Source organism: Sus scrofa, chromosome 1 (genome assembly GCF_000003025.6).
Source record: "Sus scrofa isolate TJ Tabasco breed Duroc chromosome 1, Sscrofa11.1, whole genome shotgun sequence".
In the NCBI taxonomy this organism is placed as follows: Eukaryota; Metazoa; Chordata; class Mammalia; order Artiodactyla; family Suidae; genus Sus; species Sus scrofa.
The window spans coordinates 130,598,731-130,615,702 of NC_010443.5; the positions used below are offsets into that span (position 1 = coordinate 130,598,731).

At 39.2% G+C, this 16,972-nt stretch overlaps 1 protein-coding gene across 2 annotated transcripts in view; it reads right to left on the minus strand.

The window, feature by feature from the left end:
* The window catches only part of RAD51 (RAD51 recombinase), a 47,913-nt gene that overhangs the window by 6,317 nt on the left and 24,624 nt on the right, over positions 1 to 16,972 (minus strand). For both annotated transcript variants that reach the window (XM_021082812.1, NM_001123181.1), the window contains 3 exon segments: positions 7,498 to 7,615; positions 6,456 to 6,547; positions 1,114 to 1,208 (listed from right to left, as the gene is read on the minus strand). In XM_021082812.1, coding sequence (XP_020938471.1) covers positions 1,114 to 1,208; positions 6,456 to 6,547; positions 7,498 to 7,615 — 305 coding nt within the window.

Sequence of the window (16,972 nt, forward strand, 5' to 3'; positions counted from 1 at the left end):
ATTGAAAAACTTATGGTTACCAAAGGGGATCCAGCGGGGATGGGGTGGGGTGGATGGACTGGGGGTTTTGGATTGGCATAAGCACACTGAGGCATATGAAATGACTGGCCAACAGAGACCTGCTGTATAGCACAGAGAACTACCCAATATTTTGTGATAATCTACACTGGAAAAGAATCTGAAAGAGAATGGATGTGTATACGTGTGTAACTGAATTACTTTGTTGTACAGCAGAAATTAGCACTACCTTGTAATTTAATTATAGTTCAATAAAAATTTTTAAAAATTGCTTTTTAGGCTGCACCCACAGCATATGGGAGTTCCTGGGATAGGGGTTGAATCGGAGCTACAGCTTCCAGCCTACATCATGGCCACAGCATCAGAGGACCTGAACCACCGACTGTGACCTACTACACCACAGCTCACAGCGACATCAGATCCCTTAGCCTACTGAGCAAGGAGGATGGAACCTGCAATGAATACTAGTTGGATTTCTTTCCACTGCACCACAATGGGAACCCTGTAGGTTTTTTTCTAGATGCTCTTTACCAGGGCATCTGGCAAAGGTTCTATCCATTATTGAGAGTGAAGTTTTAGTGCCAGTGATTATGCTTAAAGTGTCTATCTCACCCTTCAATTTTATCAATTTTTATTTTATATATTTTGGGGTTCTATTAGGGATGTATATGTTTCTATTTATTTTACCTTACAGATAAACTATTTAGTTATAAAATGTTCTTTACCTCTACTAATTTTTTGTCTGAAGTCTATTTTGTCTGATATTAGTATAGCCACTCCAGCTCTCTTATGGTTAGTTTGCATGCAGTATCTTCTTCCATCCTTTTACTTTCAACCTACTTGTGTCTTTGAATCTAAAGTGGTTCTCTGGAAGGCAGCATATAGTTGGATCTTGTTTTTTTTAATCCAGTCTGACAGCAACTCATAGATTTTTGACTACAAAAGAAATGTTTTTCTCTAAGGGAGGTTATTCTTTTGAAATACATACAACTTTAGGATATGGAGCAATAGGAGAACCCTTCAGCCAGACTAACCCTAGCAATTAGTACAGTGATAGACTGAGCCATAGTTTTGTCATCTGATCCAATAACCTACCTCTCAGCCACTGCTAGCAGCCGTTCTGGCCTGAAGGTACCCTCAGTGTCAATGTACATGGCCTTTCCTTCACCTCCACCTCGGTCGATGGGAAGCTAGAGAGGAAAAAAAAAAGTGGAAGTGACAGTGTACTTCTGATAGAACTGACCAACTTCCCCAGCTCGTGGTGACCCATAATATGTTGAGGCTAGAATCCAGCCAGAGATGAACTGCTTAGAAATATAGTTTAAAGTAGGTGATAAGGAGTTCCCTTCATGGCACAGCAGAAACGAATCTGACTAGGAACTACGAGGTTGCAGGTTTGATCCCTGGCCTTGCTCTGCAGGTTAAAGATCCGGCGTTGCTGTGGCTGTGGTGTAGGCTGGCAGCAAGAGCTTCGACTGGACCCCTAGCCTGGGAACTTCCATATGCCGCAGGTGCAACCCTAAAAACACAAAAAAAATACATAAATAAATAATTATTTTTAAAAACTACCAGGTTTATTTTATTTATTTATTTTTTTGCCTTTTTAGGGCCATACCTGCAGCACATTGAGGTTCCCAAGCTAGGGGTCTAATTGGAGTTATAGTTGTCAGCCTACACCATGGCCACAGCAACACTGGATCCAAGCCGTGTCTGTGACCTACACCACAGCTCACAGCAATGCCAGATCCTTTAACCCACTGAGCAGTGCCAGGGATTGAACCCGCAACCTCATGGTTCCTAGTCAGATTCGTTTCCACTGCACCATGACTGGAACTCCTAAAAACTTCTAATGTTTTAATAAAAAAGTTCTATGACTATACCAACACAAATCCAATCAATACTTTCAAGACAAAAATTATTTGGAAGATCATTTACTTAGCTAAGGACCCTGAGAGTTCCTGTCGTGGTGCAGCGGAAACAAATCCGACTAGGAACCATGAGGTTGTGGGTTTGATCCCTGGCCTCGCTCAGCGGGTTAAGGATCTGGCCATGAGCTATAGTGTAGGTCACAGATGCAGTTTGGATCCTGCATTGCTGTGGTGTAGCCTGGCAGCTGTAGCTCCAATTTGACCCCTAGCCCGGGAACCTCCATATGCCGCGGGTACGGCCCTGGAAAGCAAAAAATATATATAAATAAATAAGAGACCCTGATCCAATACTCAAGTAATTTTAGCATATCCAGACCACACTTACACTTCCCTTTACTGAGCAGAGTTCATTCCTTTGAATTGCTGAAGAAGACTGACAATACACCAGGGGCATCCCTAGCACATTTAAAGTATGAGGAAGAAAGAATAAAAAGGTGTTTGCTCCAATAGTACACAAGAGATGTTAAAGATGAACACAATAGAAAAAGAAAAATAAGAGAAAGTAAGAGCTTAAGAAAGGAAAGCCATGAAAACTGTTCTCATGAGCTGCTCAGGGAAATTTCTTAGACTACCTATTCTATGCCAGACACCCTTTTGAGTTCTACAAATTTCAAGTGAATGTTGCTAAGGGGTAGTTTCCACAGTTGAAATCTACTCTGGAGCCTAATACAACTTTAAATTCGAGGAAAATCCCTCAGGAAAGTTTACATTAAGTTCCTGGTAGCACCAAATCTTTAGGTGATGTCACTGCTGTGGCTCAGGTTTGATCCCTGATTCAGGAACATCTGCATGCCAAGGGCATGAATAAAAACAAAAATAAACAAAAAAAAATCAAACAATATAAAAATAGGTAGAGTAAAAATTGAAAGCTCTTCTCCATCATTCCCATCTCTCAGGAGAAATCTTCCAGATAATTTTCTGTGCACCTTTTATACATATGATTCTGCCACTTACTGTGTGACTCTGAGAATATTCTCGGTTTCCTTTTCTAAATGTAGATAAAACCTACCTATGGCATAGTTCTTTCTTTTAAATTACAGTTGGTTTATAGTGTTGTGTCAATTTCTGCTGTACAGCAAAGTGACCGAGTCATACATATATATACATTCTTTTTCTCACACTATCTTCCATCAAGCTCCACCCCAAGAGATGGGATATAGTTTCCTGTGCTATATAGTAGGGCCCCACTGCTTATCCATTCTAAATGTAATTAATAGTTTGCATCTACCAACCCCAAACGCCCCATCCACCCCACTTCCTTGGCCCTCCCCCTTCCTATGTCACTGTTTTGAAAATTAGATAGTTCATGTAAAGTGTTTAGCACACTGCCTGACACACAGAAAGCACTTGGAAGACCTATGTTACACTCCACTTCTAGGGCACTGAGTTTAGTATATACTCAATTATGGAAAACTCTGTTAATTTGGAAAGGGGAAAATAATTATGTTATCATTTGGCAGGGTGGCAGATAAAATCCTTCAAATCACCAGAATCCATGGAAGAAAGAAAGGATATGAATACAACAAAAGAGGGTGTTGATAGAGGAAAGGTTTGAAACCACTGGCCAAGAGGACAAAAAGCAGAAATTGCCTCAGTTTTGGGGGAGGAGAAAATCTTGGTATTTGGGGGGCTATGTCCCTAAGAATTAAGGTTCTCTCTTCTCTCATTTTCTTGTGTCTTTAGTTCTAGTATGAGAGGGAGTTTTCTTTCCCAGATAAACAGACCTCCTGAGGCAGAAGGGAGCCACTGCAGCCATCTTGTATTACTGGGCTGGGGCAGCACCAAGGTAGCTATTTTTGATAACTGCTTAGTACCATAATTCAACTCTTCTTCCTACTTTGTAGTGATGCAGGTTGTTCTGAACTTTGACTATTTTACACTTGATCTTAACCAAAAGGCCGAGAAGCGATGAACTTTGACTATTTTATAATGCTGTGTGGGGGGGTGTAAATTCTTTGTAAATGTATCCTTGACTATATGTGAAAAGATCTGTGCAACATATTTTCTGTCAAGGGCATGCACTTTTTAAATTGGTACTTAGGTTAAACTGTCTTCTCAGAATTTCAAAATTACTCTTAGTACTTTGAAGAGACATGGGCTATTCAATTTTGTAACCTAAGTATGGCTCTCAACTTTACATAACCTCATTATCAGACAGATCTAATACATAATGGGGTTTCACTTAATTTAGCTGTAAAATCTGAACAAATGAGAAGTGAAATATTTAGATTTAAACAGTAACTTAACATCTCTACACCTCTGGTTCCAGCTCTTAGGCTAGTGACATGTAATCCTTTCTAATATTGATGAATTAGCATTATTTTTCTATGAAAAAATATCAAAGATCTGGAAATCCTGTCATGGCGCAGTGGTTAACGGATCCGACTAGGAACCATGAGGTTGTGGGTTGAATCCCTGCCCTTGCCCAGTGGGTTGGGGATCCGGCGTTGTTGTGAGCTGTGGTGCGGGTCGCTGATGCAGCTCGGATCCCACGTTGCTGTGGCTCTGGCGTAGGCTGGCGGCCACAGCTCCGATTAAAAAACAAAAAACAATTCTTCTTGGGTGACTTGAGCAAAATCAGTCCTATTAGTCTCTGAAGATATATGTGTTTCACTAAATCTGAACCCTACCTAAGACACAGAATACTAACAAAATCCATTATTTTTTTTTTATGGCACATACCATCTCTAAGTATCTCACAGCATTACATTGACATTATAAATATTTTTTATGGGAGTTCCTGGCGTGGTTTAGTGGAAAAGAATCTGACTAGCATGCACAGGGATGCAGGTCTGATCGCTGGCCTCACTCAGTGGGTTAAGGATCAGGTATTGACCTGTGCTGTGGGTTGCAGACGCGGCTTGGATCTGGTGTTGCTATGGCTGTGGCGTAGGCCAGCAGCTGCAACTCCAATTGAACCCTAGCCTGGGAACCTCCATATGCCATGAGTGCAGCCCTAAAAAGACAAAAATAAATAAATACATAAATAAATAAATAAAATACAGTCCTCAGAGTTCCTGTCATGTAACAGCAGAAACAAATTCGACTAGGAACTGTGAGGTTGTGAGTTCGACTCCTGGTCTCACTCAGTGGGTTAAGGATCCAGTGTTGCTGTGGGCTCTGGTGTAGGCCAGCAGCTATAGCTCCTATTAAACCTCTAGCCTGGGAATCTCCGTATGCCACAGGGTGCGGCCCTAAAAAATATATATATATATAAATATGTATAGTCCTCAATTTAACTACAGCTATACTTATAATCTTTCGACTTTACCATGGTGTGAAAGTGAAACAAATTCATCAGCAAGTGTACTTTGAATTTTGATTTTTTTCCCAGGCTATTGGTATGAAGTACAATACTTTCATGATGCTAGGCAGCAGAAGTGAGCAGCAGCCCCCGGTCAGCCACATGAGCCAGAGGGTAAACGAACATACACTTATAACCATTCTGATTTTCACTTTCAGTACAGTATTCAATAAATTAAATGAGAAAGTCAACACTATTATAAAATAGGCTTTGTATTAGATGATTTTGCTCAATTCACTGTTTTCAGCATGTTTAAGGTAGTCGAGGGTAAGCTACCATGGTCAGTAGGTTTAGGTATATTAAATTTTTTTTTTTTTTTTTTTTTTTTGCTTTTTAGGGCCATACCTGCAGCATACAGAAGTTCCCAGGCTAGGGTTCGAATTGGAGCTGCAGCTGCTGGCCTACACCACACCCAGAGCAACACAGGATCTGAGCCACAGCATCGACCTGTGCCACAACTTGCAGTAATGTCAGATCCTTTTAACCCACTCAGCAAGGCCAGGGAATGAACACACCTCCTCATGGATACTAGTCAGGTTCTTGACCTACTGAGCCACAACTGGAACTCCACCAATCATCTTTAGATGGTTAGAAATGTTAGAATTTTTCTCCAATATGATCAGCTATTTGGGAAGAGGTGCTGAAAAGAGCATTCATCTAAGATTGACATCTCTTGGGATGGGGATGTAAATCTGAGAGTAGTTGTAAAGAAAGACTAACAAAGAATTATTTAATGATGAATCATAAAAACTTAGACTAGTGAAGAGGGCAGGTGAAGCCAGGGGAGGACTAGCGGATGGTAAGAAAATGTATGAAATTGATAATCTGAAAGTTTCTATGCTGTGGAAGTTTTGTACTAGGAGTCTATCTTTGAACTAACTAGAGTATTCTTTTTTTCCCTTTTATTTTTGGCCACTCTGTGACATATGGAGTTCCTGGGCCAGGAATCAGACTGAGCCATAGTTGTGACCTACGCCACTGGTGCAGTAACACTGGACCTTTAACCCACTGTGCTGAGCCGGGTATTGAACCTGCACCCTGGTAATGCAGAGATGCTGTTGATCCCAGTGCACCACAAGAGGAATTCCTAGAGCATTCTTGAAGACAGAGAAAGTACCTTTTTTGTCCATGCTAACAGATGCTTGCTAATAGCAGGAATCAACTCATTCTTGCTGCTCTGATGAGTTAGAGGCCCAGCCGCTCACCTGGCATGTTACAGCCAATGTATGACAGATCTGGGTTTTCCCAGTTCGGAATTCTCCAAACATCTCTGTGATGGATCCAGTCTCAATTCCTCCTAATAAAACGGCAATAAAAAACAGCACAATACAAATATTTAGAAATAATAATCATAAAAATGTCCTAGGAGCTCATCAGAAAGATGTGTACAGGAGTTCTCTGGTGGCTCAGTGGGTTAAGGATCTGGCATTCCTTACAGGTTGGATTCCCGGCCCAGAATTTCTGCATGCCATGGTACAGCCAAAACTATATATATAAGTAACACCTAATATTTAATAAATGTCCGTTATGTATGTGTCATTGTGCTATGTATTTATATGTATCAATTCATTTAACTCCAAAAACTCATAAGATAGGAAGTCTTTTTGTCCTCATTATGAAGAAAACTGAGGTATAAAACAAATACCATGTAATATAGCTAGTAAATGATGAGAAGGAGAACAGAAGGAGGGCAAATGCTAAAATTTGTGTATGCATTCCTGAACCCACGCTATTTTGCACCCAAGAAAGGGGAAACTGGAATGATCAAATATTTGAGGAAACAACAAGAATCAAAGCTAAATTTCTAAAAATGTAGGACTGTGATGCTTTCAAAAATTCAAAAACTTTACAGCTTTCCATAAAGTCCTGAAGACTAATGTCACTACATTTGTTGACACGACAATGTAGTACTGAAATATGGAGTATTTTAGCCAGCCATCAGATTTTCTAACTTGTGGTGAATAGAAGGATTCTTTCTTCTTCTTTTTTTAATGGCTAAGAATAAGTATTTATTAGGCAGAAGGAGATTAAGAATAGAATATTAAATGGAGATTAGGTTAGATTATTTAACTGGCAGATAATTTTAGTACTTTGTAAGTGGTCTTATTGCTTCAATGTGAATGCTACTCTTTATTTTCTTAATCTATCTAACATATAAACTGGACCCAAATATTTTATTTAGGTAAGTTCTATAACTGGATGCTTTGCTAACTGCAGCGTACAACACAGGATAAGGGATTACTATACCTTGAAGTAGCTTGTCAAGCTCTTTGGAGCCAGTAGTAATTTGTATGATCTCGGATCGCCTTTGGTGGAACTCAGTAGCAGTGGTGAAACCCATTGGAACTAATTTAGCTGCCTCGGTCTGGGAAAAACAAATGGCGAATCAACAAAATATGCTTAGTAAAACAAGAACAGTGGGGGAAGATGAGATTAAGATGGCAGAGTAGAAAGAATGGAGCTCACCTTCTCTCATGAAAACAACGAAATCAAAACCAAGTGCTGAACAATGTTCAACAAAATAGGTTGGAAACTACTAAAACTTCAGCCATGAGGAGAACAGACATCAGAAGCAGGAGAGGCTACAACCATTGGCTACAAGAAGGAGACCATCCAAATATCTATGCAAAATGAAAAGGCAGAGAATAGTGACTCATATAAAGGAACAACAACAAAAAAAAACCCCCTAGAAAAACAGCTAAGTGATCTGGAGATTACCAACCTCTATGAAAGAGACTTTAGACTGATGATAGTAAAGATGAATCAGGATCTTGGAAATACACTGGAGGCAAAAATTGAAAATTATAAGGAACACTGAACAAAGAAGCAGAAGATATAAAGATTAAGCAAGCAGAGATGCAAAATACAATAACTGAAATAAAAAATTCACTAGAAGAAACCAACAGTATAATATAGGAGGCAGAAAAATGAATAACCAAGGTGGAAGACAGACTGGTGGAAATCACTGACGTAGAATAGAAAATAGAAAAAAGACTGAAAAGAAATAAAGACAGTCTAAGAGAACTCTGGGACGATGTTAAATGCACCAACATCCATATTATAGGGATGCCAAAAGGAGGAGAGAGAAAGGGACAGAAAAAATATTTGAAGAGATAATAGCCGAAAACTTCCCTAACATGGGAAAGGGATCACTCAAATCCAGGAAGCACAATGAGTACCATATAAAATAAAACCAAGGAGGAACGCCCCAAAACATATATTAATCAAACTGACCAAAATTAAAGAGAAAATACTGAAAGCAGCTAGGGAAGAGAAATAAATAACATAAAAGGAAGCCCGATAAGGTTATTGGCAGATTTTTCAGCAGAAACTCTGCAGGCCAGAAGGGAATGGCATGATTTACTTAAAGTGATGAAAGGAAAAAACCTCCAAGATTACTCTATCCAGCAAGACTCCCGTTCAGATTCTAGGGAGAAATCAAAAGTGTTACAGAAAGCAAAAGCTAAGAGAATTCAGCATCACTAAAGCAGCTTTACAACAATTTTCTTTTCTTCTTTTTAGGTCCAACCCAAGGCATGCAGAAGTTCCCAGGCAAGGGTCGAATCAGAGCTGTAGCTGCTGGCCTACGCCACAACAAAGTGGGATCCAAGCCGTGTCTGCAACCTACACCACAGCTCACAGCAACACTAGATTCACTGAACGAGGCCAGGGATCGAACCCACATCCTCATGGTTCCTAGTTGGGTTCATTAACCATCGAGCCACAAAGGTTAACTCCACAAAAAATTCTAAAGGGACTTCTCTAGGTAGAAAAGAAAAGGCCACAACTAGAAACAAAAATATTACAAATGAGAAGGCTCACCAGTAAAGGTATACAAATAGTAAAGGTAGGAAATTATCCACCCAAAAATGTGCTACCCAGTCCAGAAATCTTTTTTTTTTTTTTTTTTTGTCTTTTTGCTATTTCTTTGGGCCGCTCCCGAGGCATATGGAGGTTCCCAGGATAGGGGTCAAATCGGAGCAGTAGCCACTGGCCTATGCCAGAGCCACAGCAATGCAGGATCCGAGCCACCTCTGCAACCTACACCACAGCTCACGGCAACACCAGATTGTTAACCCACTAAGCAAGGGCAGGGACCGAACCCGCAACCTCATGGTTCCTAGCGGATTCGTTAACCACTGCACCACGACGGGAACTCCTTTTTTTTTTTTTTCCCAATCCAGAAATCTTGAAAAGAGGAAGGTACAAATGCAGGATACTGAAGATGCACTTAAAATTAAGAGACCAACAACTTAAAACAATCTTGTACATATATAGCGTCCTATTATCAAAACTTCATGGTAACTACAAACCAAAAATCTACAGTAGATACGCAAGTAAGAAAAAGCCATCCAAACACAACACTAAAGATAGTCATCGATTGGAGTTCCCATTGTGGCACAGCAGAGATGAATATGACTAGAAACCATGAGGTGTGGCTCTAAAAAGACAAAAGACAAAAAAAAAAAAAAAAAAAAAAAAAAAAAGCTAGTCATCGAACCCGCAAGATTAGAGAACAAAAGAAGAAAAAAGACCAACAAAAACAAATCCAAAACAATTAACATAATGGCAGTAAAAATATACATATCGATAATTGCCTTAAAAGTAAATGGACTAAATGCACCAACCAAAAGACCCAGACTGGCTAAATGGATACAAAAGCAAGACCCAGATACATGCTATCTCCAAGAAACCCACTTCAGTTCTAGGGACACATAAAAAATTAAAGTGAGAAGATGGAAGAAAATATTCTATGCAAATGGCAATCAAAAGACAGCTGGAGTAGAAATACTCATGTCAGACAAAATGAACCATAAAATATTGTAAGAGACAAAGAAGGACCTTACATAATGGTCAAAGGATCAATCCAAGAGGAAGATAAAACTGTAAATGTATATGTACCCAACATGGGATCATCTCAATACATAAGGTAACTGCTAGCAACCTTAAAATAAGAAACTGACAATAACACAATAATAGTGGTGGACTGTTACAACAATGGACAGATCATCCAGACAGTCGACAAGGAAACACAGGCCTTAAATGATGCATTAGACCAGATGCACTTAATAGATACTTACAAAATACTCCATTCAAAAGCAGCAGAATACACATTCTTCTCAAGTGCACACAGAACATTTTTTAGGATGGATCACATTCTGGGCCACAAATCAGGCCTTGGTAAATTTAAGAAAACTGAAATCCTATCAAGCATCTTTTCTGACCACAACACTATACAACTGGAAGTCAATAAGAAAAAAACTGCAAAAAACACAAACACATGGAGAATAAACTACATGCTATTCAACAACCATGGATCACTGAGGAAATTAAAAAATACCTAGAAGCAAATGACAACAAAGACACAATTCAAAACTTACAAGATGCAGCAAAAGCAGTTCTAAGAGGGAATTTAATACAATACAAACCTACCTCAGAAAACAAGAAAAATCTCAAATCTCAAATAAACATCTTAACCTTACACTTAAAGCAACTAGAGAAAGAACAGACAAAACCCAAAGTTAGTAGAAGGAAAGAAATCACAAAGATCAGAACAGAAATAAATGAAGCAGAAATGAAGAAAACCACAGAAAGATCAATGAAACTAAAAGCTGGTTCACTGAAAAGATCCAAAAAATTAATAAACCCTTAGCCAGACTCACCAAGAAAAAAGGGGGAGAGTATTCAAATCAATAAAATTAGAAATGAAAAGGGAGGAGTTCTCAGTGTGGCTCGTTGTGGAACCATGAGGTTGCAGGTTCAATCCCAGCCCTTGCTCCGTGGGTTAAGGATCCGGTGTTGCCATGAGCTGTGGTGTAGGTTGCAGACATGGCCTGGATCCCACGTTGCTATGGCTGTGGTGTAGGCCAGCAGCTACAGCTCTGATTAGACCCCTAGCCTGGGAACCTCCATATGCCACAGGAGTGGCCCTAGAAAAGGCAAAAAAAAAAAAAAAAAAAAAAAAAAAGAAATGAAAAGGGAGAAGTTACAACAGACATCAAAGAAATACAAAGGATCAGAAGAGACTACTACAAGAAACTATATGTCAATAAAAGGGATAACTTAGAAGAAATGGAAAAATTCTTAGAAAAGTACAATCTTCCAAGACTAAACCAAGATGAAATAGAAAAGATGAACGGGCCAATCACCTGTACTGAAATTGAAACTGTGATTAAAAAACTTTCAATAGGAGTTCCCATTGTGGCGCAGTGGAAACGACTCCAACTAGGAACCATGAGGTTGCGGGTTCAATCCCTGGCCTCACTCAGTGGGTTAAGGATCTGGTGTTGTTGTGGCTGTGGTGTAGGCCGGCAGCTGTAGCTCCAATTAGACCCATAGCCTGGGAACCTCCATATGCCACAAGTGTGGACTTAAAAAAAAAAAAAAGCCAATAACAAAAAACCTTGCAACAAGCAAAAGTCCAGGACCAGATGGCTTCATAGGCAAATTCTATCAAACATTTAGAGTTAACACCTATCCTTCTGAAACTATTCCAAAAAATTGCAGCGGAAAGAACACTCTCAAACTCTATGAGGAACACCATCACCCTGATAACAAAACCAAAGATACTGCAAAAGAAGAAAATGACAGGCCAGTATCACTGATGAACATAGATGCAAAAATCCTCAACAAGATACTAGCAAATAGAGTCCAACAATACATTAAAAGGATTGTACACTATGATCAACTGAGATTTATTCCAGGGATGCAAGGATTTTTCAACATTTGCATATCAATCAGGATAATACACCACATTAACAAACTGAAGAAAATCATGATCCTCTCAATAGATGCAGAAAAAGCCTTTGACAAAATCCAATACCCATTTCCAATAAAAATGCTCCAGCAAGTGGGCTAGAGGGAATCTACCTCAACAACAAACCCAGAGCTAACATTCTCAATGGTGAAAAGCTGGAAGAATTCCTGCTAAGATCAGGAACAAGACAAGGATGTCCACTCTCATACTACTACTAAACATAGTTCTGGAAGTCCTAGCCACAGCAATCAGAGAAGAAAAATAAATAGAAGGAATCCAAATTGGAAAGGAAGAAGTTTAACTACCACTGTTTGCGGATGACATGATACTATATCTAGAAAATCCTAAAGACACTACCAGAAAACGGTTGGAGCTCATCAATGAATTTGGTAAAGTTGCAGGATACACAATTAATACACAGAAATTGACTGTATTTTTATATACTAACAATGAAAGATCAAAAAGAGAAATTAGGGAAACAATCCCATTTACCACTGCATCAAAAAGGATAAAATACCTAGGAATAAACCTACCTGAAAACTATAAGATGCTGATGAAAGAAATCAAAGATGACACAGATGGAAAGATATACCATGCTCCTGGATTGGAAGAATCAATACTGTCAAAATGACTATTCTACCCAAGGCAGTCTACAGATTCAATGCAATCCCTATCAAATTACCAAGAACATTTTTCACAGAACTAGAACAAAATATTTTAAAGTTTGTTTGGAAGTATGAAAGACCCAGAACAGCCAAAGCCATCCTGAGAAAGAAAAATGGAGCTGGAGGAATCAAGCTCCCTGATGTCAGACTACACTAAAAGCCACAGTCATCAAAACCATATGGTACTGGCACAAAAACAGAAATACAGATCAGTGGAACAGTACAGAAAGCCCAGAATTAAACCCACATACCTACAGTCAACTAATCTATGACAAAGGAAGCAAGAATATACAATGGAGTAAAGACAGTCCCTTCAAAAGGTGGTGCTGGGGAAACTGGACAGCTACATGGAAAAGAACGAAATTAGAACACTTCCTAACATTATACACAAAAATAAATTCAAAATGGATTAAAGTCCTAAATATAAGGCCGGATACTATAAGACTCTTAAAGGAAAACATAGGCCAAACACTCTGACATAAACCATAGCACCATCTTCTCAGATCCACCTCCTACAGTAATGACAATAAAAACAAAAAATAAACAAATGGGACTGAATTAAACTTAAAAGTTTTTGCACAACTAAGAAAACCCTAAAGAAAACAAAATGACAACCCATAGAATGGGAGGAAATATTTGCAACTGAAGCAACTGACAAGGGATAAATCTCCAAAATATATAAATACCTCCTTCAGCTCAATACCAACCAAAAAAACACAAAACAAAACAACCCCATTAAAACTGGAGTTTGGTTCTTTGAAAAAAGTCAACGAAGTTGATTTTTAAAAAGCTCAAATCACTAAAATCAGAAATCAAAGAGGGGACATTACTTATAAACCTTACAAAAACAAAATTATGTCAATAAATGAGGTAACTTAGATGAAATAGGCAAATCCCTAGAAAGACATAAATCGAAGTCCAGGCACCAAACGATCAGCTGAAATTGAACCTAAATTCGGTAAAATACATCATTTGAAAATACGAATAGATCTATAGCAAGTAGAGAGATTAAACCTGTAATTTAAAACTTTCCACAAAGGAAAAATTAAAATCAATGAATAGCTAATAGCAGATTTGCGTTATTCTCTAAACTTCTCTATATACTTAATACTTGAAGTGAAAATTCATTACAATGTTTATAGTAGAAACACAATTCTTTCAGTAAAGTTCCCCTCCCCCTTTTTTTTGGGGGGGGGTCTTTTTAGGGCTGCACTCATGGCATATGGAGGTTCCCAGGCTAGGGGTTGAACTGGAGCTGTAGCTGCTGGCCTACACCACAGACACAGCAACATGGGATCTGAGCCTACACATCTCATGGAATGCTGTATCCTTAAGCCACTGAGCAAGGCCAAGGATCTAACCTGTGTCCTCATGGATGCTAGTCAGATTTGTTTCTACTGAGACATGACAGGAATTCCTAAAGTTCCAATGTTATCAACCAATGTCTCTCAAAGGTTTCTATCAAATTCCAACAAAATCTCTTTTTTTGGGGGGGGAGTGTTTTTTGTTTTCGATACAGTTTGCAGCAGGTTAATATGAGGTCTTAGTTCCCAGACCAGGGATTAAGAAAATGAACTCGGGCCCAACCACGAGACCACCAAGGAACTCCCAAATTCAAATGAATTTTTTTTTTATATGCCACTAGTTTCAAAACCATGCTCCATTTTACCTTCCTTTTATATATGAGCCATGTCTTTCTCTAGTATTCTCTATTATTTCTCAAAATTTCCAACCTCTCAGTCTTACTATGTATTCTCCTGATCCTCCTTTTCCCCTGAAGATCTCCTTTCCTTCTCTAAAGGGGGCTGTCTGTCTCTAGGCTGTCTTCTGTCTTGGGCCTTCCTTCACTGACTCCTTGAGTTGGAGGCACTCTAACCTACAACCTATGTTTTCTACTCCCATTTTAGAAAGTATGTTCTCAAGTAACTTCCTAAGAGAGTGAATGAGAGAAAAGTGTTCTGAATTTTTGTATTTCTAAAAATGTATTTTGCCCTAACAACGGGTTAATAATATTGCTTCAGGACAGGTGGTGCATCAGGTTAAGGATCCGGCATTGTCACTGCTGTGCTGTGGGTTCAATCCCCGGCCCAGAAACTTCTGCATGCCACAGGTGTGGCTAAAAAGATTTATATATATATAGCTACAAATAGAATTCTGGGTTTAAAACTATTTTCCCTAAGAACTTTGAAGGCATTGCTCTAAAAGTTTCTACCATCCAGATTTCTGAAAAGAAATGTGCTATCATTTATTTTTATACCTGTAGAGATCCACTTACATTTTTCTCTCTCAAATTTTCAGAATTTTTCTTTGAGGAAAAAAAGAAAATGTCTTTGAGAATGTCTTTCTTCTTTTTTCCTACAACTTCTACTAATCTTCAGGACAAAAAAAAAGATTAATGAAAATTAGAAAAGAGGGGTTCCCACTGTGGCTCAGCAAGTTAAGAACCCAACTAGTATCCATGAGGATGTAGGTTCAATCCCTAGCCTCGCTCAGTGAGTTAAGGATCCAACGCTGCCACAAGCTGTGGCATAGGTAGCAGATGTAGCTGGGATACTGTGTTGCAGTGGCTGTGGCATAGACTAAGGCAGCTGCTGCTCTGATATGACCCTTAGCCTGGGAACTTCCATATGCCTAGGAAAAATAAAAAAAAAAAAAAATAAAATGTCATCCAAAAAATGGAAAAAAAAAAAAAAGAAAATTAGAAGATAAAAATAACAAGGGGGGAAGAAACTATAAACTGATACTGAACTCTAGTTAGTGTATGCTAAAATATTTAAGGGGAAATGTTCTGATGTCTACAACTTTCTTAGAAAAGCATTAAAATTGACTGATGGCTAGATAGGTGATAAAGGAAGTACATTAAAATGTTGGGAGTCCCTGTTGTGGTGCAGTGGAAATGAATCCAACTAGTATCCATGAGGACATGGGTTCATCCCTGGCCTTGTTAGGTGGGTCGGGGATTTGGCATTGCTGTGAGCTGTGGTGTAGTCAGGCAGCTATAGCTCTGATTTGACCCCTAGCCTGGGAACTTCCATATGATGTGGGTGTGGCCCTTAAAAAAAAAAAAAAAAAAAAAAAAAGGAGTTCCCATCACGGCTCAGAGGAAACCATTCTAACTAGCATCCATGAGGACGCAGGGTCTATCCCTGGCCTCGATCAGTGGGTTAAGGATCTGGTATTGCCAAGAGCTGTGGTGCAGGTCACAGTTACGGCTTGGATCTGACATTGCTGTGGCTGTGGTGTAGGCCAGCGGCTCCAGCTCTGATTTGACCCCTAGCCTAGGAACCTCCAAATACAGGCAGGTGCAGCCCTAAAACGATCAAAGAAAAGTCAATGGTAGAGTCTTGGTGGTGGGTATATAAATATTCACTGAAAAATTCTTTCACCTTTGTAGTAAGTTCAAAAAAAAAGAAATTTTTTTTTTTTTGTCTTTTTCAGGGCCGCACCCAAAGCACAAGGAAGTTCCCAAGCTAGAAGTTCAATCAGAGCTGCAACTGCCAGCCTACACCACAGCCACAACATTGCCAGATCCAAGTCACGTCTTCGCTCTACACCATAGGCAATGCCGGATCCTTAACCCATTGAGCAAGGTCAGGGATCAAACCTGAGTCCTCATGGATATTAGTTCAATTCATTACCGCTGAGTCACAAGAGGAACCAAAATTTTTAATTAAAATTGTTGAGGGAAAAAAAATTTCATAGAAGGAGATGCTTTCCCTTTCTGTCATTTTAACCCCTCCATCTTCTAGTCTATGAGCTCCTAAAGAACAGATTACAACCAAAGTGAAAAAAAAATTTTTTTGTCTTTTTAGGGCCACACCCGTAGCATATGGAGATTCCCAGGCTAGGGGTTGAATCGGAGCTGTAGCTGCTGGCCCACACCGCAGTCACAGCAATGCCAGATCCTTAACCCACTAAGCGAGGCCAGAGATCCAAACCCGCAACCTCATGGTACCTAGCCGAATTTGTTTCTGCTGCGCCACGACAAGAACTCCAAAGTGAAATTTGATGTAAAAACCATGTAACTTCCTTATCTGGCAGAACTTTACTTACATTTTTTTTTACTGATATAATAACAAACTTGCTTTCATCTGTGCTAGGTAAGTCTTAAGTCTGTAGAAGTTTTCAGTGTCTGACAAGGAGTTTATGTCTGACAAGTCATAAGTAAGGTCAGGATTTATTCAGTCACAAAAACTGATTCCCAGAAAAAAAAAACAACAAATAGTTTTAGGGACATCAATTGACTTAATACCACAGTCTTTCAATGAAGTGTAAGAAACTTGCATCTTTTTATTATACA